The following is a 22,493-nucleotide window of genomic DNA, read 5'->3' as shown; positions in this document are numbered from 1 at the left end:
AGAGRACTTCCCGCGGGACGTCCTGCTTTCTCCTCCTCGTACGGGGCCGGAGGGTTTCCARAAGAAGCTCCCGGGCTAGGAGGAGGGACTGCCTCCGCGCAGCCAGCGCCGCAGCCTCCAGGCTGTCGCGTGGCTCCGAGCAGACCTTGCTGGAAGAGGAGAAACAGCGGTGAAGGCCAGGGGACGCGGCTCACACCCCGGGGCAGCGAGCCGGCCGCCCAGCCCGGCGCTGGGTGAAGCGCGGGAGCCGAGGGCTCAGCTCAGAGCTGCTGCTCTCCCCACTGGAGCAGGCAGCCGGGTGGCACAGGGCACCGGGACGTCCTCATCCCACCGGCCCGAGGGCGAGAGAAAACAGCACGGAAAGAAGAGCCCAAGGCACCAAGCCAGGTCTCGGTACAAATACAAATTTATTCTCTTTCCAGAGCAGAGATGGAGAGAAGCGGTGAGGACAGCAGCACCACTGTACATGGTTACCAGAGCGTTAGCCAGCCCGTTCCCCCCCCCCGCCCCGGCGCAGCACCCGCGCGCAGCCTCAGCTCCCCCTGCACCCGGGGTCCGGGGCGCAGAGCGAGGCTGCTGCTGCTCCCACCGGTGGGGCCCTGCACCCGGCACCGGGGACCAGCAGCTTTGCCCTAATTCTGACTTCCTCTCTCGGCAGCTACCTCGCTAGGGTAGGGGAGGGCACGCGAAGCCAAAGGTTCGCTCCTCCCTGCTCCCCCGTCCTGCCCCTCTGCAATAACGTTTGCTCTCCGGCCCCCCCGAGCCACCAGCAGCCCTGGCTGAGCCATCTCGGCTCGCACCCTCGCGCAGGACGCGGCGCGCAGCCCGCAGAGAGGCCCCTGGCCGCGCTGCTCCGCTCCTTCGCCCGCTACAGCCGCACACAACGAGCCACCACCACGCTGGAGCGCGCGGGGCACCGCGCGAAGCCTCGCACGCAGCATGCCGCAGCGAGCCGAGCGCCGCTGCCGCCACCTCAAACGCCGAGAGCACCGCCGCGCTCCTGCCGCGTACCTGGGAGCAAGGCTTGCGCCTCCTCCTCCTCCACGCCTCTGCCAACACGCCACGTCCAGAGCACGCAGACCCCTGGCACCAGCACGCTGCCTGGCTCCAGACCTCCCCGAGCAGCTCCCCGGCGCAGCCAGCGACAACCGCCTGCTCCTGTCCCCACAGCAAGCGCCCTCGGGGCGGGAGGTTTCGCACCGCCACGCACCCACCCTGCCGTGCCCCGAGGGCTCTGGCGTCTCATCCCTCTGCGGCCCTGGAGCGCCGGGGCCACCACGGCCCCGCTCTGGGGCACCCTACAGCACCTGACTCGACAGCTTTCTCGACATAACGCAGCCCTAGACGGCGGCCTCGGGCCCAGGAGCCACCGCCGCCAAGCAGCCCTGCAGAACAGCCGCCTCCGCCTCCCCTCGAGGGGACTCGCCTGCCTCCGGCGAGCGCCTCCGGCCCCTCAGCCCAGCTCCCTCCTCGAGGGGAGCGCGGAGGCGCCCTGCCTGTCCCGACCGTACCACTCCGATCCTGCATCGCAGCCCAACATCGCGGCCCTGCAATGCCGAGGCCGGGGGGAGCAGAGCACACAGAGCCCGGCGCCGGCCCACGTGGGCTACGGCTGGAGAAACCCTGCAGCCACAGGAGCCTCGTCCCCACCACGGGAAGAGGGGCTCCGGGTTGCACGGAGCAGGCAGAACAGGCTCTCTGTGCACGGCTCCCCCCAAAAAAACAGGCGGCACTGACCGCCGCGGCTGGCCTGGCGCTCGGCATCCCTGCTCCGAGGCAGCATGGGGAGCAGGGAAGGTGCCGGTCCTCGCAGGAGCACATGTTGGGCTGGACTGAAACAGTCAAGTGCAACTGCCGCTTAACAAGGTATTAGAATTTAATGGAGTGAGTCCATGAGAATATTTAAGTACAGAATATATATATATTATATAGAAATATATGCAAATTAAACGATAAGGCTCCGTTATAAAGCTCCTCTCGAGATAAGGCTACGAGCTGGGCTGAAGCTCTAACATGGACTCCTCCCTACCCCGTATCCCTCGCAAACTTCCCCCACCGGATGGTACGTGGCCAGGTGGCTGCGAAGCCCTGAGCAGTGGAGAGTTCAGTCCGTAAAGCTGGTAGCTGGATGCTGTTAAAAAGAGTTTAAAGACTGGGCGGCTGTTTGGTGGCTGCAGGAGCGTTATGGTGCCCATGAACCTGGGTGACACTGGGCAGAAGCAGAGAGGAGCAGGATGCTGAGCTCTGCGTCCTCCAAGGGCTGCGGCCAAAGACGGCAGCCCATGAGTACCGAGGGAGACGCATAGCTTTCATGGCTTCAGCTTTCTTCTCAACCTTTCTCTGCAGTCCGGTGAGTCCAAGCCTGGATGCTATGGCTRAGCGACTGAGCCAGACCCCCAGAGGAGCCCACAGTCCCGCTCCCAYGTGGCCTATGTTCCCCTGAGATCTTCTGGAGCTGGCAAACATTGTGTGTGACCGGCCCAGGGCGCTCCCCAGGGAGTCCAGGTGAGGCCTGCCGCAGGGGAGCAGGGCAGTTAAGAGGAAGGGGAGGAAAGCAGCCAGGTAGCTGGTTAGAGAAAGCTTCTGGCTCACAGAAGGTGTTAGATAAGGGAGGTCATACCTGAAAGAGAAATGGAGAGGTCAGGAGAATGACACCTGGAGCCGCCTGCTTAGAATAGGCATGTTAAGGGATGGCAGAAAGTGGGCGAGGATGTATAGGCGGAGGAAGCTTTGCCACYGTGTTTAGCGCCGGTACCAAGCAACATCTCCCTCCTGCACGCACACAGGCAGCCTGGGCGAGGGAGGGTGTCAAGCAGGGAGCTGCAGAGCTCTGCCCCTCGGGTGAGAAAAGGGCCAGGCAGAAAGCGACAGCGGGGGCCACCGGTGCCAACACCAAACCCCACGCAGGAAGCGGGGGGCTGTTCACACGAGCATCCCCTGGTCACATTTCTGCTGGGAAGAGCCATCCATGAGCAGCTAGGAGAGTTTGCACCATTTCTTCAGTTTTGGCAGGTAACCGGTGCCTTCATCTTTCCTGCAGGAGGGGGGTCCAGGCAGGGACGAAACGGAGGTGGTTTGAGGTGATCACTGCAAACTCGACGCCCTCAGGTCTGCTTGTCTTCGTGGGGAGGACCCGTGGGGATGCAGGGCCCTGAGCGGGGTGGGAGTCTGCCTTGCGGCTCGCCCAGTAGGATCCAGCTGGTCAGCACCTTCAGGAGCTCTGATCTTGCAGGTAGGAGAACTCCTCATCCTCTCTGCACCCCGGCTGTGCGCCGGTCCCAGCAGCGTTGTGACAGTGTAGCTCTTGGCTGCAGGTGCTGCAGGGGACCAGCCGTCGCAGGGAGGGTGGGATCGGGGCAGGGCTCCGCAGAGGTGGAAACCTCATCTGAGGGAACAGTAAGAGGCCAGAGAGGGGGACTTCACTCGAGTACCTCGAGAGCTGGGGAAGGCGCTCCGCAGCTTCTCCATGATATCCTCCAGGCACATGCTGACGTCCTGTGTTTTGGCCTCCACCTCATCTGCAGCAGGAAGAGAGGGCAGAGCTGGGGTCAGCAGGCTCTCCGGGCATGCAGAGCTGCCTGCTAGCTGGGGACTCTGTGGGGTGCTCGGGTGGCAGCTTCCCCTGGAGCAGTCGGACTGAGGGAGCAGGGCTGAGAGCTCAGCTCCAATCCTCACCTGCGGCTTCAGTGTCGGGGGTGTTGTGCTCCTGCTCCTTCACCTGGCTGTCCTCAGACTGGTGTGGAGATGAAGCCAAGGAAGAAGCTGCTGAGCCATTGCCATCTGACTCTGTTGGGGGCTGGAAAGAGAAGGGGTTTGTCATAGTCCTCTGTCCTTGTCCTGCACCTTCTGACCATCCCTTTCTGTCACTGCCTCAGCTCTGGCATGGCAAAGCCCACCTGCCCCAGTTCTTGCTCTGCGGATACCTGCAGCAGCAGCTCTCTCAGCCGGTGCAGCTGGGACTCCAGCTGCTTGTTGTGGTCCTCCAGGATCTGCATGCGGGTCTCCAGACGGCTCTTGTGCTGCCGAAGAATTCGTGCTTCTGCCAGGAGCTCATCATTACGTGGGTCTTGCGCTGATTCAGGAGAGCCCGCAGCCAAAGTTGGAGACTCCACAGCCTCATCATGCTGCCATTTCAAACGTCTCAGCTCTCCCTGGAGAATCCTGCAAGACAGCTTGGATCAGTGCTACCATCCTCCTTTGCACAGGCTGCTGGAACCACCCGACAGCTGTGCACTGGGAATGGCCAGTGACTCCAAGACAAAACATCCCGGGGGCTTTACCTTGATGGGTGGGAGGACCTGCCCCCTCCTGGACTCTGTCCTGCACTGTCGGGTGGCCTGCCTGCAGCTGTATCCCATTCGGGCAGTGTACGAAAGACATGCAAACTACTCGCTAAGGGATTGGGAGCAAGGGCGAGGCCAGCAGTAACCTCCTCCTGAGCTGAGCTGTGCTGCGCAGAGCCTCGCCTTGCGTAGTGCACAGCAGCACTGCCGCTGCTCGCGAGGGAGCCCAGGGGTTCAAGAGGTGGCAATACCCTGGGTTCAGTTCAGCCAGCTTTGGGTTTAAGAGGGGAACACATTCTGGGAAGGGGGCAGGAACATTTTTGGGGGACAGAGCCTTCTCCCTTCCTTGGRGAGCATGCCCTCACTGAGCCTCGTGCTCTCACAAAGGTTTATTAGGGTTTGGCCTAGATGTCCTCCAAACCAATYCCACTCAGCTCTTCCCATCTATGCCTCTGGCCCTGGCAGCCATTCCACAGCTCCACCTGGAGCTCTGCCCTTTTGGCTAAGCTGGGGTTTCTCCAGCTCCTTCCCCTTAGACCCAAGACCCCACTTTGAGCGTTGCCCACGTCTCTACCTGTTTTCATCCTCTAAGTGGGCCAGGATTCGCTCCAGCTCCCCCTTGTCTTCCGTGTTGAGGCTGCCCGGGGCCTGCTGGCTGCTCCCAGGCTCTCTGTCGGTGATGGGGCTGGAATGGCGCAGCAGGTACTGGTCCTCATCCCTGTTACAGCAGGCGGAGAAAGCACGTTAGTGAGGAACATCGCTCTCGGGACTTGCTAGCCCTCGGGGAAGGGCRGCCCAGAGGGAAGTGGTTTTGTATAGGAATTCATTCTGGCTGCTCCAGGTATAGAGCTCAGAAGCGGCTCAGCGTCCCTGGGTAGGTGGGGGTGCCCAGGAGCCYCAGACCCAAAGTGGCCGAGAGGGGAAGTATTGCAGTGCCCTGGGCAGGTGGGGACGGAGCTGCGGGAGTCCTGGCTAAGCAGGCACTGCAGAGCAGGGGAAGGAGGCAGGACTCACAGGCTATCGTCAGGGGACAGGCTGTCATTAAAGAAAGAACAGTTCTGGCTTTCCATCTCCGCMAGCCTGAAGGAAATAAAAACAGGTTAAGACATGTTCAGAGACACCCTAAATGTCTGCTCAATGCACCTCAGCCACGGCACCCCTGCAAGGGCCCTCTCTGGTAGAGGTCTCCCAGCTGGCCTGCACTAGTCTGTCCCTCTTTACAGATTCTTACAGAGTTTTGCCTTTTTAGAAAACAAAAAACACTGCTGATCCAGGGCAACAGTCTGAGGAACACAGGGCTGCCATGCAGCTGGCTTGGTCTCCTCTTGCGTACCCAAGGAAACGGGGTAAAAGTGTATAACAGTCACCACCTACATCCCGGCCTGGGATACGGGCTCCCTGCCTGTCTCAGGTCCCTCCCCTGCCTGGGCCTGCGGTGAGAACGGAGGCATTACAAATTACAAAACAGCAGCAAYGGGGATCTTGCAAGTCACACTGGCAAGTGCACGGGAAGGTCTAAACCATCAAGGGAGAATCCTACTGGTCCAGCCAGGGGTTCATACTGGGCAGAGCATGACAGTAAGTGGAGGCTGCTCTGCCACTCAAAGAAAAATCAAGATTTGTTGTGAGAGCATCAGCCATGTCTCAGGCTGGAGCAAAGTGGTGTATGCAGGTGGGAGCAGACAGGTTTGCCCAGCTCTGCAGCTGGGGCACTGCCCTCTTCCCAAAGACAGTGCAGCCCCAAGCTGCTGGAGCCAGCCCGTGTCTGCGGCGTAGCGCATGGGGAAGCACGGCAGGGGCTGCATGCAGTGGGGAGGTCACTGTGCATCTGCCCCGAAGCCTCCCCGCACCCCTTGGAGCCACGCTCCACAGCCTGGTGTGACAGCAGTGCCTAGCGGTGATACCTGCTTGCAAAGTGCTCAATCCGGGAGTGGGTGTCGGCGTGTGGTAGCATCGGGGATGAGGCTGGTCTGGAAGAGACGCACACTGGTCAGCAAGGCTTTGCAGTCCTCACTTAAAGCTAGGGGTTGGAGAGGCTGCCCTGGTCCCACCTGGGCCAAGAAGAGCCAGGGACAGGCTGGAGAGGGAGACTGAAACTTCTGCTCCTCCAAGATGAAGATGCTGTATCAGCCCCCTGGGCAAGCTACCCTCTCTAGCCCTTCCCATGGGAGTCCTGTCTTGCAGCTGAGATGCTGCTTCTGCCTGCGGAGCCCACGTCAGGCAGGGCCAAATGGCACRGCGCAGGGCCCAGGCAACACTCACGTCTCAGAGAAGTCGGCCTCAAGCACGGACTGGACGGGCAGATACCCTCTCTGTGGGTGCTTGCTGAAGTACTGCTTGGATCGAAACTTGTTCTTCAGTGTTGTGGCAAAGTCCCTCATGTTCTCACTGGATGTGGTCTGCAGAGAGACAGACACACCGAGGCCATGGTTAACAAAAAGCAAGGGATCATAAGCCAGCATCCACAGAAAAGAAATCCCTTGAGGCTGCTGGTTGCAAGCTCAACAGAGAGAAAGGCAGTTCCCCCAGGCAGACACAACCAGGAGGCAAGGTGAGCACATGGCTGCTCAGTCAGCCCCGCATGGGGCCTGGCGTGAGCCAAGCTGAGCTCTTGGGGGATCCGGGCATCCTGCTCRCCACGAGCCCAAAGGTAATTCCCAACATGCAAAGAGGAACAAAAAGTACAAGGGAGCCACTTCTGTGGCTGCACCAGCCTAAGCACTGCAAGGCTGGATGCGTCTGACAGGGGACCTGCCCAGAGCCGAGACCATCCTGGGCCAGCCCAGCTCCTTACCGGGGTGTAGTACTCCATGATGGGGTAGTGCAGCTTGTTGCCCTTGCTGGCTCGCCCTGTGAGGAAGCAGGTCTGGCAGATATCCACGTTGAACTGCTTCAGGCTCCGATACCTGGAAAGATGGAGAGGCCGTTGGGAGGCAATGAGAGTCAGCAAAGACGCATCATTTCAGAGCCCAAGGAGAGCTCAGCACACAACACAGGGGACAGAGGTGGCTTATGGGCGCTATCATACTCCACTGAGCCCACAGAGCTGATTGCTGAAGTCTCCAGAAGAGCATTAGGCTCCTTCCCCTCTCCCAGTAGCACCAGGAGAGCTGGACTGACCTGCCTGAAACACTGCTGCTGCTGCTGCAGAGATCTAGGTTGCCCCAAGAGCATGGTGCAAACCCAGTTCCCTTCCAGGCCAGGGCAAGGAGCCCTTACAGACAGCAACCAGGTCTCTGGGACAGTCTGCGCCCAGTCAGGGGGACATTACCAGCCCTGCTATTCTGACAGGACCAGCTCATGCTCTGGAGCCTCGTTCAAGCTCACCACCCAGGCCAGCCCCTCTGTGGACCCAGAGGCAGACCCCAAAGTGGCAGCAAAATGCTGTGCCCACCCCAGGTCCTGTGGCTCCCCACGGCCTCCGTAGGGAGAGGAGAACTACACCCATCCCAGCTCCCACCAGACACCATGCGTTCCCCTTGGGAATATGGGGCCATGGCCCTGTATTACATCCCCTACCTGAAGCCCTTGATGGGGCACTGCCGGCAGACGGAGCACTTGGTCTGGTGCTTCACCTGCTCAGCCATGGTCACCCGGTGCAGCACGGCCAGCCATACCATGGACTGCGGCTCCAGGTTGGCCCACTCCAGGAACTGGGATGCCTCGATGGCAGGCTTCCCGTTGCTCTGGGGAGGGAAGAGCGAGAAGGTGCTGCTCAGAGGCAGGCCCCAGCTCCAACAGGCTGCTAACTCCTCACCATCTCCAAGAACCTCTCCCTCAGCGCAACTGCTGCGAGGGGATGGCACAGGCCAGGGCCATGTTACTCACAAAGCGGAAGCAGCTGCGGATGCTGGGTTCCACGTTGCTGCCCCCAAACGCYGCCACCTCCCCCAGCTGGCGTGGGACCTGGATGGCCTCATGGAGCAGGACACCGAGATGCCGCTGGTCACACAGTCCCCCAGGGTTTGCCACTTGGCTGAAGAGATCTGCCAGCCAGATGGACATGGAGACATCCACGTTAGAGACCCACCTGATGTCCTGACAGCCAGGGCAGGACGTGGGCATGGGAGAGAGCTGCACAGGTCAGACCAGGGGTCCAGCTGCCTGTCTCCAACAGGGAGCTTAAGCAAATGCTTAGGGCAGAGGGAAAAAAACTGAGCTAGGATTAAATAACCTTTACCAGTATCCTTCTAGCTCCCAACAATTGGAAGTTTAGAGCGTACTTGAGACAGAGGTTACATTTACATCACTTCTTTAATAGTCTTGGCTGGCCTGTCCTCTGTGAATTGGTCTGAGCCCTTTATTACACCCCTCAGCACTTTGGGCCTCCACAGTATCCTGCAGCAGTGAATTCCATGGTTAAACACGGTGAGGAAAGATGCTTCCTTTGATTTGTCTGAAACCTGCTGCCCAGCCACGTGCCCCCAGGTTTTTCCTTACCAGAAGCACTGAATAAGTGTTGTCTATTTGCCTTCTCTGCAATGTACCTTATAGTGCCATGCAAGCAAGATCACTGCAGCACCAGTCAGTGTGCAAAAACACCTTCTAAATTAGGCGGCGTAGGCTTGGGAAGGGAGGGAGGGGTGGCRATGCAAGCAGATTAGTCACCGCATGAAAGCTGCTTCTCTGCTCTTTCTGGGCAAAGAAGGTGTAAGCCAGAAAACCTCTCACTCCTGCTTTTCCTAGGTTACTTCAAGGACCCCACACTGGGCCTAGGGGAAGGAGATGAGGGGACTCACACTGAAACTTCTCCTTGACCTCCGTCCCGCACAGACATGCAATGCCAGTCTTGAAGGAGAGGGCCCTCATCTTCCCACTGCGACCACTGAAAGGCGAGACATTGCATGGGTTTGCAAGTTGTTTTTGGTGCTGGGAGATCAGCAAGGCAAGCCTGCACCAGCCAGCCCTGTCCCTAGCAGCCAGGGTCTCTTTGCAACACCATCAGCTGGCAGTGCAGCACTGAGGTTTCCCTCCAAGCAGGGCAGCCCCACAAATCAGCTCCAGGCAGATGGGAAGTGCAGAGAGGCTGGTACCTGTCAAAGACGTTCAGCAGCCAGTTAAGGCTCATGTCCACGCAGAGAGGCACGTTGACCAGGATGCCCCGCTCCTCCTCCAGCCTCTCATAGAGGGCAGTCAGGCAGTGGATGACTTCCACCACATCCATCGCCCGGTCGCTGGGTTGCAGGTCATGCTCATTGAAGATTTCCAGGGCTGTGGCCAGGGTCACCATGTCCACTTAGCAGAAAGAAGAGAAGGATCAGAGATGGAGAGGAAAAACAGCAGAGGTGAGAACTGAGAAGAGGGAGATGCAGCCCTGACCTGATCTGGGGCAGTCCCAGTCCCGCTGCAGTAGGGAAGCATATGTACGGGGTGCTGGGAGGACAGGCACTGCTCCCAGAATTGGTCCCCCACTTGCAAACTCCACCTGAAAATACCCACGTCACCACCTGGATTTGACTTGAAGCCACCTTTCTGTGCAACTGTCCTTCCCTGTCACCATGGCCAAAATCAGAGCCACAGAAATACCATCCACAAAAGGCTCCTCCTCCCAGCACATCTTGGGCTGTGCAGAGCCACAGATGCCTGGACCCAGCCTCTGCACACACCAAGTCCCTGTGGAGTCACTGTGGGAAGCAGGGACCCCAGTTTCACACACTAGTGAACATCATTCCCACTCACCCTCACACCCATGCTGCCCATGACCACGTACAGCTCTGCAGTGTCCCCTACCACCTCTTTTCCATGTGGCAGACTCACACCTCCCATCCCAGTTGAACCTCCCATCGCAGGGAAGCTGCCTTGGCAGCCAGTCTCCTTGCCCTTCTCAAGTACTTCTTAAATGCAAAGCACTTATTCAAGTTCTTCCACATTGTTTCTGTGCTGGGGAAGAGGGGCCAGGACAGTACATGAGACCCAAGATGTGGGCAACCAGAGATCTGCAAGTGGCCTAGAAAAGGGCTCCATTTGTTCTCTGTCTCTTTTCTAGTTGTGCTTAAGGTGGTTTCTCTGACCACTGCTAGGCAGTAAGCTGACCAGCGCTATGGCAGAGATCTTTGCAAAGTGGCCACAGCCAACTGTTGTTTCCTCCCATGTGCACGATATCAACACTGCATTTCCCCAGGTGTGTGACAGCCTTGTCACGAAACTAGTCTGCAGCCAGGGCCCAACTTTGCTGAGTACTGAACCTCCCCTCTCACCTCACTCATCACCTTCTTCCTTCTCACAAGTCAAGGAGCAATGGTCCTCCCGGGACCCCACTGCCAACTGATGGCTGCTCCTCCCCATTGAGTCAGGAGGGAACTCTCCCTCTCATCCTGTGGTTAAGTTTGATAAAGTCTTAGGTGAAAGGACTTGTCAAAAGCTCTATGGCAGTTAAGCGCCCTGTATCTATCAGGTCCCCATCTGTCTGCTCACTCACTCCCTCAGAGAGTACTCATCAAATTCTGTGGAACAGCTTCCCTTCCGAGAGCCATGCATCACGTTGAACTCTTAATGCATCATATTCACATGTCTATTAATCTTACTTTTTAATTAAAGTTTTATCAACAGTGCAGAAGGTAGGTTTATTGGTTCCCTTCCTCCTCTTTAAGTAACAGAGTCCTATCTGCCCCCTACCAGTCCTCTGCAAGCAAAGCTGGTTTCTGCTCTTGGTTACATTCAGTGCTTCTTTAGGCTCCCTTAGAGCTCCTGGGTGAGCCCCTGCCTGATCCCAGAGATTTGTTACTGTGTTTTATCATTTTGTTCTCAAATCCCTCCTGCTAACACCTGCCTTGAGGCAGTTCCACCTCAAGCCCTGCAAAGGAAAGCTCTGACACAGAAACCTCGCCAGTGAACTYGCTTAGCTTTTCAGCTACAGTTTCATCTTCCTGGAGCTTCTCGCCTTGGCCCCCTGTTCTCTGGCAGACTCCTGCCTTTGATGTGCTGGTAGAAGACTGTATTAGTTTAATGCCTCTATCAAGGTAGAGCCAGTATGAGGGAAATGCCTCCTACACTCACATCGCAGGGCTTTCTGCACACGTCGCAGTTTCATGGCTGTACGATATGCCGAGAACTTGATGTTGTTCAAATCCGCTGCCAAAACACAGGAAAAGAAAAAGATACTGAGCTGTGGTTTCATTTATCTCCAGGGCAGGAAACAGCACTTGCTGCTCCCAGGCACTGGCCTCCACCAGCACAAGCCCAGGCCTGAGTGTGTGCGGGGGGAAGGGGGGCAGAGTCTGGCAGGGTGTCACACCCCATTGCACTGGGAGGCTGAGCATGGAGAGCCCCTGCACCGCAGAGGGGAACAGATGGGCTCAGGGGACCTTCTACAGCACCTCACACGGAGGAAAGGCAGATGCTATTCAAGCAATTTTGTGGCAGCTTCCTTACCCAGCGTTTGGTATAACTCCGTCATCTTCGGGTGGTCCCAGCATGTTGTCTGGGCCTGGTGGCTGGAGAGAAAATAGAAAGGAACCAAGAATCAATTAAGCAGCTGCCGTGGGGAGAGACAGGACCTGGGCAGCCGGTCCCCCGTTGTGTGTGCTGCACTTCCCCAGTGAGAGTACTCCCAGCCACAGCAGAGCAGAGGATGACCACAGGGCTCTGTCCCCTGCTTGCAGCCAGCCCTCCCTGCCTTGGGGAACCATGGTGCGCCCCTCATCTGGGGCATCTCAGCAGGCAGGGAAAGCCTGGTGCTGCCGGGCTGGGAGTGACACACTTTGCACTTCCCTGGAGGTCAGTGCTCAAACCAGTCTGCTGGTCCTCCACCCGCCAGATCAGTCCACAATTCCTGCTTCTGCTGAGCCAGAGAAAACCACAGGCAACGGGTGAGCTGCCTTTGGGGAAGTACTCACTTGATGTAGTATGGCACTTTATTGGGGGAAATGGCTCGCTCCCAAGGGACTTGAACAGAGGCTGCAAGGAGAGAGATACAGATGTTAGATGAACACCAGACGCTCCTTCATGTTGATGCCGTCAACTTAAATTCTGCGTATCAGCTGAAGGATCTCAGGCAGATGAGGACTCATCCCATAACTGTACTGATTGTCTGCAACTTTATCTTCATTATCCAGAGGACGGAAGCCCTTTTATGACCCTCAGTTATTTCTGCTTGTCACAGGCAGCTTATCAATTCCACCATTTGAAAACTCTGGCCTTCCTTTTAGATGGAAGCACTTGATTTGCAAAGAAACCAGGGCCAACAAACCCCACCGACCTCCAGAAACCCTGTGGGGACTGGCATTTCTGAGGATGGACCCCAGTCTCTGGAGCATGAATCTGCTGCATGTCCCTTGCAGGTCYGAGAGCCTCCAGCCAGCAGTGGCTTGGCTCCGTAGGAATGGCATCCCTCTGCCTCGCCAGGGGAATGAAAGCCTCCTGAACATGCACATTCTTGGCCCCTGAATGACTAACATGGATATGGGGAACTGCCTTTTTTTGCCATCTGTCGTCTTACCCACACAATCTCCGAGATTGGCACGGTCCCAGTATCACCTGGGAGCTGCTGCTGCAATTGTCACAGCTCTGCACTCGGAAGGGGATGCATGCTTATGTCCCACCCCTGATCCTAGAAGGCTGGCAAGGCAGCCCAGCACTACCTTTGGGAGATACCTCCTACTCCAGTCCCTGCACCATAGGCAAGGCCCACAGGGCACAAGACGTACCACTGGCCCGGGCCCTTTTCTAGCCATATTTATGGCTTTGGGGGCTGCTGGGCTACAGCCAAGCACAGCTACAGCAATAGGACTCTGCGCCTTGTTCTCTAAGCTGCTCTGCAGAAACAGCCCATCAGCAGGGAAGCTAGGACAACCTGCTCACGTACAGGAGAGGAAGTGCTGGGAGCCTGGTCCAAAGTCCCGGTGGGCATCTTGGAGCTGCTTCAGGCGTTCATTTATGGAGGCCTGGAAAAGGGGACATAGGAATTTAATGGGAGCCTGTCAGTCATTTCAGATCAAAGYCCCATTCAGGAGAGAATGTGGATACATTCAAACATGCCCCAGTCACCCAGGTCCTCTTCCTTCCTTGGTATTTGCATATCCCAGACAACTCGGCCCTCTACACCTCATTCCACAGGCTGGGGCAGCACAGCTCACCTGCATCCATATTTTCACAGAGGTCAACAAAACCGCATCTGGAAACSGGCCACCAGCAGACCCTGAATCTCCTCAAACAGCTTCCTTTGTTCTTGTCATCACCTTTTCCTGCTCCAGACCTCTGCAGATTTACCATCCACCTTCCCCATGCTCACCTGTTGCTCCTCAGGTGATGCCAGCTGTACCCTCCCTACCATGCCAAGCCTTACTTCAGCCTCCTTGAAGCTCCTCAGTAGTAGCTCTTCCCCAGTGTCCCCCATCTGTGAGGTATTTGTGCTGCTTGGTCTTGGCCCTTGCCCACCTGAAGCTGTTTCCACCGCGTGTTGATCTGCTCCAGGGTGCGGGAGTTTTCCATGGAAAGGTGGACATCTGAGATGGCGAGCTGGTGTGCAAGGTCATTGACCACTTTCACCCCATCCTTCATGGGGGAGAGCTCCTCTTTGAACAGCTGAAGCCCCCACGCCCAGGGCAGGAGAGAAAGGAAAAGAAGCAAGCAAGTGGTCAGTACTCTGGGATCCGATCCCTCTGCTAAGAGCTAGGGTGGGTTAGTGGCTGGTATGCTGCAAGCCACTGCTGCCTAACCCTCCTGCAGGCCAAGCTAGCTTAGCAGAAAAGAACAGGTAATAGCAGCAGCCAGGATGGAGATGACTCAAATCTCCTGAGAAGTAGAACGGGGACAGGAATATCCTGCCTACACTGAGCCATTGTACCTGTATAAAGGCTGTGCCACAGCAATGTACTCAGAACAGCCAATTCCTCAGGACACTGCAAGTCAAATCCACCCTCACAAGCCGGGGAGCTGACCAGGGTACGACCTGGCCCTTGGGACCCCAAGTAGCAAGGCTGTGTCAGACTGAGCAGTCAGGAGGAAAAGCATTGACCTGTTGGAAAGCAGCATCCCGTCACCTGCGGGGCCAAGGCCAGAGCATTCTCAGAGTCAGATGTACCTTGGTTGACTGGATGTGCTCCGGTAGGGAGTCAATGAAGAGGTCCCCAATGGGTTCCCAGGTTTCACGCACACTTTCAGCCTGGTCTAGTGTTGTGCTGAGCTCCTCCATGGCCCCTTTAATCTCCAACAGCTGTTCCAGTGTCCGTTCAATGTGACGGTGCTGGTCCACACAGCGGGCTGTGAGCTTCTCCCACAGCTCGCTGGCCACATTCGCCTGCTTCCACACAAAGCGGCTGATGTTCTGGATCCGGTGCCGGGGAGACACATCTGTGAAGGCAAAGCAGCAGGGGAATGGAGAGCAAAAGTGACAGCCCAGCCCAGCAGGGAGCAGGTAAGAGATATGGAGGGATAGCAGGGAAAAGGGAGAGAAGGAATCTAGGGAAAACCGGAAAGAGGGAGCAAAACCAAGCAATAACAGTATCTGTCTCTGCACCAGCTTCTCTAGGGGTCCAGCCTGCCCACAGATCTCTGTCTGTCTTCACAGGCAGAAGCTCTGCTCCCCTTTGCAAACATACTCCAGAGCACTGGAGTAGCCTCTCATGAGATGTACCCCATCACAGACCGCCCCAGCAACCTCTGCCTTCACCTTGGACAAAAGCACAGGTCTGCACTGATCCGACCTTCCAAAGGATCAGAAACAGCCCACTGCATTACAGCAAGAGGCAGAGGCCTGAAATCCTTCCCCCAGACTGAAAGGGAGCTGGGCCTTGTGGGTCAGGGCTAGGCCCACTAATGAAGTCCACGCCAGGATGCCCCAGGGAGGGAGAAGACCCTAGAGTGAGGGGTGTTTAGAGAAATCCACAGGACCCAAAGTCAGCTCTGTGTCAGGCTCCCTGACCAACAGGAGAGTGAGGTGGTGCTCATCTAAAGGACCCTGACCTTGCCAATCCTGAACAAACGTCTGCCTAAGGGAGATAGGGAGGGCTTGGCCAGCATGCCAGGCACACTGTGCCCTCCTAGAAGAAAAGGCTAACTGACATCTTGTTCATTCATGTTGCCACTTCGTGCCACACCAGCCACCTGTGCTCCATCCTCCCCAGATCAGCCCAGGAAGAGAGGAGAGGCTGGGAGCTGTGCTTTGCTATGGGAGGACAAGGAAAGGGGAGCACCACAGACCTTTGCTTTCTGAAGTTGGTTCTTCTAATTCCTCAAATGGATGCTGGGAAAGGAAAGCTTGTGCTGACTCCAGGACAGAGTAAATGTACGGCCCCCGAGACTTCACTTCTTCCATGAAAGCCTGGAGAGGAAAGCAGAGCACAGAAATGAGACAACAGGCTGAGCCAGAGAATTATGCCCCTGCCACTGTTAGCCAAGGGCTGCAGTGATTTACTCATTCCAGCACCCAAATCAGCTACCAGCACAGACTTGTAAGCAACATCTTAAGGAAACGCTGCCAGAGAAAAAGTACCCAAGCCTCACTGGAAATACAGAGGGAAGTTAACAGAGAAATATTTTTGCAGGTCAGGGAAGGAGTGACCTCTTGCAAGAAGGGTAGTGTGTGCAGAGGCCTGGGCCGTGCTGGAGGGGGACAGCTGAGCAGCAAGCCCAGGACAGCGACGCGCTGAGTGAGAGCTGCACAGCAGGAACTGCTTTATCGATGATGCTTTCACAGGCACTGCTTGAGACGCTCCCTCCTCTCAGTGAGAGCAGGGTCACGCAAACAGTCGTTCCAGCGGCTGTTCAGCAACTGGTACAGCTGCTGGAGGGACAGAGGAGGGAATGACAGGATGCACCAAAGCAGAGCTTCCGCCAGGGCAGGCTTTGGAGGCAGACTGGTTTGGAATGTCCTCTCCTGCACTCCTACTGCAGCCCCTCACTGGTGCTGCCTGCTCGATCGACTGTTCATGCACTGAGGAAGTGGTTAGCTTTGGTGAGGAAGAGGGACAGCAAAAATAATCAACTCTTCAGTTTTGTTTTCAAGGCAAAAACAACCAAAACAGCCACTGACAGTGAGAAGGAAGCTCTCTGATCAGGGGCGCAGGAAGTTGTGACCTGTTCAGTTTTGTCCCAATTTCAGATACGTGTGAGAATCGCTCATGTCCTGATTGCTAGGTCACCTTTAGATCAACCAAAGAAACAACCCTCCTCAGGCCCCAGGATCCCYTAAGTGGAGGCCAAGGAGAAGCAATTCTCTCCATCGCAGAGCTGGGACACAGGGAGCAGTCCAGGAAAGAAGCGATGGCAACAGGGGTCCACTATCAGCTGCAGTACCTGCAGGCGGCTTGAGGCTCTAATGCAGATTTATTGTCTGAAGCCAGGTGGGTTCTGCCTGTTGCACACTGTGGGGAAGAACCATCTGGATATTTCCTACAGGACTGCAGCTCTGTCCTCCCACAGGAAGGAGAGACGGAGGCAGGCAAGGACTGGCGTACTAATCACAGGCTGTACCTACAGCTGTGGGCATGGGCAGTGACATGGACCGGGGAAGGAYGGCAGGGGATGCACAAGGGCTCAGAGGAACATACCGCATGCATCTCTTTTTCCTGCTGCACCAGGAGGACATCTCCCCGGAGCGGTAGCTGTGCCGAGAGCTCCTCATCCTTCTGCCCAAGCCAATCTATGATCTCCTGAAGAGGAACCTGCAGCTTCCCACTGTGGTCAGAAAAGGCCTCCAGCCGAGCACTGGAGAGAGAGTGGGGACAGCATGAAGGTGGTCAGAGAGACAGGCCTGCAGGAGGTTCCCCGGGGAGGGAAGGCATTGTACCACAACTGTGTTGGTGCTCTGCCCCGGGCGCCCACAGGACCGCACCGGCGGCCAGCAGGGCCACGACACGCTGCCCTGCAGGGATTCAGACAGGCAGCCTCAGCATGGGCTGTGCACGTCCCCCAGCTAGCACGGACACCATGCTGCCAGGTGGGATGCAGCACGGAGGTGTTCAGGRAAAAGAAAATCCAGAGCTACCCTTGCCCTTGAAGCTGGGAGCAGAGGACAGAGCAGCTCTGGATTTGCCACGCACCCGTGGCGTGTGCTCCGGTCAGCACGGGGGGCTTGGCTCCGGGTTTATGTGGCTGAACAGCTTCCAGGAGCCTTGTGTTAAGGCAAGAGACAATTAATATGCCCCAGTTAAGCTCTCCATCATGCCGGCTGTGGAGCTGCAACTTCTGAAGGCCTGAGGAGGCCTCTTCTCCCCCACTCAGCTGGGGAGGGCTCCCAGCAAAGGGGCAAGCGCAGAGGAGGTGGTGGGAAGGCCATGAGGGCAAAATGAGGGTAGGTGCAGGCAGCGGTAGTGAAGGATGGAGAGAGTGGCAGAGAGAGAGCAGGAATGAAGGATGGGAGGGAGAGAAGGAAGGAATCAGTGGAAATTGAAAAGGATATTTTTCAGGTGTAGGGAGAAAGTCAAAGACTCCGATTTCCGCACATTACAGGCCAAGAGGGGAAACTAAGCCAAGGTCACTGCACACCTGGGTGGAGTGAACAGGCTCAAAAAACTCCTGACAAATACATGCAGCAGGCAAGACCAAGCCAGCCCAGGGGCTTGCTCCAGGCAGGGACTCTTACCGAAGGCTGTGGGATTTCTTTTTGATCTCATTCCAACAAAGATTCATCTCCAGGGGGGCCTGAGGCCCGGCAGCACTGCTAGGAGCCTGGGGGGTTACGCACGAAGGTCCTGCGCCATCCTGAGAGGCTCTAACCTAGGCAGAAGCAGACCCAGCTGACACACTGCATCCGGAGAGCACTGCCTAGTGATCCCAGCGCTTGCCTCAAACTATCCCCTCTGCCTTGACTTTTCTAGCTCTCAAGGGGACTGTCCTTCTCCCAGAGGGGTCTGTTAGCTGTTCCAGTGAAACACATGGCCATGTCCAGAGAGAGGATTTCGTGCCAGGAAAGAGCAGAAGCGGCATTTCCAGGGAGAAGAGGCTTGCTGCACATCTGTTTTGCAGGATCTCTGCGCTCCCCAGTTACTCTGCAATGAATTTTATCACTGCTATTTATTAAATCAGAGCTGGTTGTTGTGTGTCACAGTCACTGCAGGGCTAAAGGTAATTTCTCTCCATGCCATGCAAGAGGCTCTAGTGCTTCGGGAAGAGGTGGCACAGCGGGCCCTGTTGTTCCTGGTGACCAAGGGGACCTGCCAACCTCCTTTATACCACTCACAGCACTCTGAGCTGCCACCAGCTTCTCTACAGAAGAGCAAGGATATTCCCTGACTGGACAGCAAGTCTCTGAGATGCTGCTTCTCCTCGGCACCTCTCCAACATGAACAGTGGTGCGAAGGATGCTCTGAGAAGCCTTGGAGCAGCTGGCAGCAAAACCTAACCCAGGCACACGAAGGAAGCACGCTTTGCTCTGCGAACACCTTCACCTGGGGCCCCAGGGCACCGCACAGCCAACGCTCAAACCAGACATCCTCCGGAGAGACACCGTGCCACTCACAGCCTGGGAAACGGGGTGCTGAACAGTAAATCCGATGGGGGAAGGAATCCCTGCCCTAAGCGTTCAGCGCTGTACCGCGCTGCCTCTTGCGAGGGCAGTGAAGGCATCATTGCACTTGCTGGCAACACCAACACATGCTAGCAGGACTGGAAGCATCTCACGTAGGACTCGGTGAGTGAGAGGGGATTTCCTCTCCAAAAATCATTTGTTGCCCAAAACACACAAGCGCATTGTGTTTTCACAAGCGAGGCGTTGCTGTGCTATGTTGGGGAAATGGCAGCATTTCACTCCCAATTCTACTTTGATATTAGAGCTCATTTGTGATAATTAGCCCCAGGTGATTAATCAACCATAATTAACCGCATTAGCGCTTCTAAGCAGTGCATCCAACAGGCACTCCTTCGCCAGAGAAGGGCATCTGGGGGAAAAGAGCAGCTCTTCCAAAGGGAACGTGCAGGTCCTCRTTGCTCAGCCTGTCTGAGGGCTCCCGGAGGTGTCCGGGGGACAGATCCAGGGCAGCCAGGCCCCTGTGCCTGCCGGAGACCCCTCGGCACTGTGCCATAGCCAAGCCAGAGCGCGGAGACAACCCCTTCCTCTCTTGGAGCCAAGGAGAACAGGCAGGAGCAAACTGTCAGAAGAGGAGTTTGGCCACATAGCTAGAATGATACCCCTCCACGCTGGTTCTCAGGGAGGAATCAAATGATCACTGGGTCTGGTGTTGTTTCTTTCATCTAAAAACATCTAATGCCAGGCTGTTCTCTGCCTCCCCATCCTGACACTCCAGAAGCATCACATAAACAGAGAAAACCATCACCCACAGAGTTCACAGGAATCTTAGGACCATGAATAATAAATCACTCGAGCTAAAACTGCTGCTTGCACATAGAAAAGCAATACCCTGCATGTGCACATCCTCATGACACCAAAGTAGGTTAGCCCCGCAGCACTGCCAAGGAATACCCCAGCGCTCCCCTCCATCCCAGAGGATGCCAAAGGAGAGGACCAGCTCTCTCTGGGCACAACTGCAGCTGCAGCACAGTTCAATGGAAAACACAGTCCTCAGCCTAGTTTAAGGAGAGGTTAAAAGTCCACAAAGCCTGCGACTCACTGACCACGACCTGTAGGTGAGCCGGAGTGACAGTGGCCAAGCACTGGCCAGATGTTGAACATCTGCTGCCCTAGAACAAAACCCCTGCAAGTGAGCAGAGAGAACAAACAGTGCTTTCCCTCCGAGCACCCCTTGAGCATCCCTTCCCAGGAGCTGCAGCAGTGACAGCATCTATCCGCATTCCCACCCCCCCACCAACAAACAGTTTTATTTTCAAACATGTAACACTCACGCACACGTGGGCTCCAGAAAGCCTCTCTACCTGCGCTGAGCCACAGATCCGCAGCAGGGCCACTCAGCTTCGCCGGAGGAGCAGGCATCGCCTCCCACCCCTCCGGGTGCCGGCAGGCAGCACCCGGCAGGGAGGACGGCGAGCGCTGTGCGCAGGGAAGAGTGAGGCCGGCGGGCAGGGCCGGTGGTGACTGCCCCGAGCACTGACCCCCCAGGAATCTGGAGGGGGGCGGCAGCACCACGTCGCCAGCCTCAATCCCAGCTTTGTCCGGAGGCATTCCAGCGGCCTCCGACCTGCCTTAACCCCGGGGGTGCCGCCACAGCTGCCTGTGCATGGGGCAGGGATCTGCCTGCCGCAGGGCGCCTTGGTCTGGAAAAGCCCCTCGTGAGAAGTTGGCCACAGGCAAAGGAATGACTCCAGGCACCAGGGAACCTCCAGCTCTGGAAGTGCACGGCAAAGGTGATGCTGGTCTGGGACAGGGTGACCAGGAGAGCAGCAGAGCCCCCTTGGCCCTCCAGTGCTGGAGTGCACAGGCGGCAGCTGGGGTGTTTGCCAGGGCAGGGATTTCCCCAGAGAATGGTCCCTGCAGGCTTTGGCTACCAGGAAGGTAAACAGTCAGGTCCTCAAAACCTAACCCCCAAGAAGCCAAAGATGCCCTGCTTGTGCCCCACATGCCCAGCACTGGGCGCCCTAGCCCCCTCCTAGGTGCCAGCAGGGACACTCCTGGCCCCGGCTCCTGCCTGCCTGGGCTGGGTGCAAACAGTTTGTTTTTGCCAGAAGGCTCTAGGCTGGCTCCTTGCGTCCCCCACAGCGTTCTCCGGAGTCCTGCCACCCAGCATTGTTTCCATGCTCTCCTCCACCTACAGGGAAGGAATGAAAAGCTGCCTGTATCTCTCCCTCTCTTCCCTCCTTCCCTGCCCGTGCATCTGACTGCTGGTGTCCCTCCCTTCAGGACCAGCCCAGCCAGCCTCCTCTCCCCACCACCTCGTCCTCTGCCTGTCTCGACATCTCTGCCCCGACAGACGCAGGACTCATTTGCAGACCAGAGGAGAGGGCTTCAGCAAGGCCAGGGCACAGTTAAGGATGGGTTGTCCACAGCCTGCTGGGAGCTTTCAGGACAGCTGAGCCCAACAGAGGAGGGCTGCTTCCTAGTAGGTGACACCTACCCCTGTGACAAGGAGGGCATGGCAGACCCTTCAGGCAAGGCAGGCTGTCGCTTTTGCAGGAGCCAGCAGCCTGCTGGTGCATGGCATTGAACATGCTGGTACTTGCACAGCAGAAAGCCAAACTCGGGCAGGGAAAGAGGGAAACTTTTGGTGGATGTGACCTGAGCTGAGTGTGTTTGCACCCACCCTGCATGCCCGCCTGCAACATGACCACAGTGGGTGCCATGGGGTGTCCTGCTCCAGCTCCCTTCCCCTCCCAGCAAGCCATGCAAAGCCCTGACCCTTCTTGGAGATGCTTGGACTGCTCAGGCAGTTCAGGAGGGAGCTTGCTCATCTTGTTCTACCCCTCTCGCTCCTTGCTTAATCTGCTGGGCTGTTCATTAACCAACTCGGATAGCTGCTGCCGGGCAATGCATCTAACACCCACCCTGGGCCAATAAGCCCTGACACAGCCAGCAAGAGTTCTGCCCAGCTGCAAGCCTGCCATTTACCCAGGACTCCCAGAAACCAGAGACCTTCCTCTCTCTGCCCAGCTCAGGTGAGCCTCACCTGCTGGCTCAGAAACACCTGGGGGAAGGAAAAGGGAGAACCACAGCATGAGCGCTGATGTTCCATTCCCTGAGGAAACTAGACTAGAAAAAGGTCAGACTCCTTCTCTGCCCTGTGGTATCTTAGCCCTTAGCATTCACCAGAGGCATATTTCTGAGTTCGTCTCTGTGACCAGAATGCAGAAGGAAGTTTGAAATCTAGCTCTGCGGGTTGTCTCTCTTGCTCTACTTTGGGAAACACTTCGCAGCTATAACGCATGAGGAGAGCTGAAGCGCTCATTAAATACAAGCTGATGGGGGGCTGGAGCTAACTGCCTTCCCTATCAACAGGAACAGAGGACGTCCCGTCTGCTCTGCATACAGACATCCGTGACCACCGCAGAAAGCTGCCATGAGAAAGGCCCGCAGACTCTTACCTGAGACAGTGGGTGGGCAGTGCTGCTGTGCTGCGCCTGGTCTGCAACATGCCACTCAGGACACCGTGGGAGGACATAGGGCCATTCCTGCATGACCAGCGGCTGCATCAGAACCGATGTTCATGGGGATGGAGACGACTCCGGGCACAAGCACCTGAAACGCAGCATGAGAGCCCCTGGATCAGCTCACATCTCCTCATGGAGATAACCTCTTCCCAGCTGCCCACCGTGCTTCCTTCATGAAGCATGCAGACTAGGAGGATGCAATATATTTTTTTAATATTAGTGCTAACATTACAATCTTTTTTCATGTAAATGTCCAACTCCTTTTTGCACCTAGTT

At 56.8% G+C, this 22,493-nt stretch overlaps 2 protein-coding genes across 2 annotated transcripts; one reads left to right on the top strand and one right to left on the bottom strand.

Moving 5' to 3' along the window:
• Positions 1 to 429: 429 nt before the first annotated feature.
• LOC112966292 (uncharacterized protein DKFZp434B061-like) lies at positions 430 to 2,417 on the top strand. The gene is made up of 3 exons (XM_026066272.1): positions 430 to 480; positions 567 to 1,866; positions 2,347 to 2,417. The coding sequence occupies exons 1-2, from the start codon at positions 430 to 432 to the stop codon at positions 1,734 to 1,736; spliced, it is 1,221 nt and encodes a 406-aa protein (XP_025922057.1). The 3' UTR covers positions 1,737 to 1,866; positions 2,347 to 2,417.
• Positions 2,418 to 3,373: 956 nt separating this feature from the next.
• On the bottom strand, positions 3,374 to 22,259 carry DRP2 (dystrophin related protein 2). Its single transcript, XM_026066373.1, has 22 exons — positions 22,152 to 22,259; positions 17,806 to 17,939; positions 16,772 to 16,928; positions 15,423 to 15,543; positions 14,305 to 14,573; positions 13,659 to 13,805; positions 13,087 to 13,165; positions 12,119 to 12,179; positions 11,655 to 11,716; positions 11,280 to 11,354; positions 9,317 to 9,518; positions 9,023 to 9,108; positions 8,112 to 8,269; positions 7,803 to 7,969; positions 7,078 to 7,189; positions 6,546 to 6,682; positions 6,188 to 6,253; positions 5,298 to 5,363; positions 4,858 to 5,001; positions 3,924 to 4,161; positions 3,676 to 3,796; positions 3,374 to 3,518 (listed from the first exon to the last, which is right to left on the bottom strand). Exons 1-22 carry the CDS (start codon positions 22,257 to 22,259, stop codon positions 3,382 to 3,384), a joined length of 2,847 nt encoding a protein of 948 aa, XP_025922158.1. The 3' UTR covers positions 3,374 to 3,381.
• Between the last annotated feature and the right edge of the window lie 234 nt (positions 22,260 to 22,493).

The sequence above is a fragment of the Apteryx rowi genome, unplaced genomic scaffold (assembly GCF_003343035.1).
Source record: "Apteryx rowi isolate R43461 unplaced genomic scaffold, aptRow1 scaffold_24, whole genome shotgun sequence".
In the NCBI taxonomy this organism is placed as follows: domain Eukaryota; kingdom Metazoa; phylum Chordata; class Aves; order Apterygiformes; family Apterygidae; genus Apteryx; species Apteryx rowi.
This window is presented reverse-complemented; position numbering and strand designations above follow the sequence as displayed.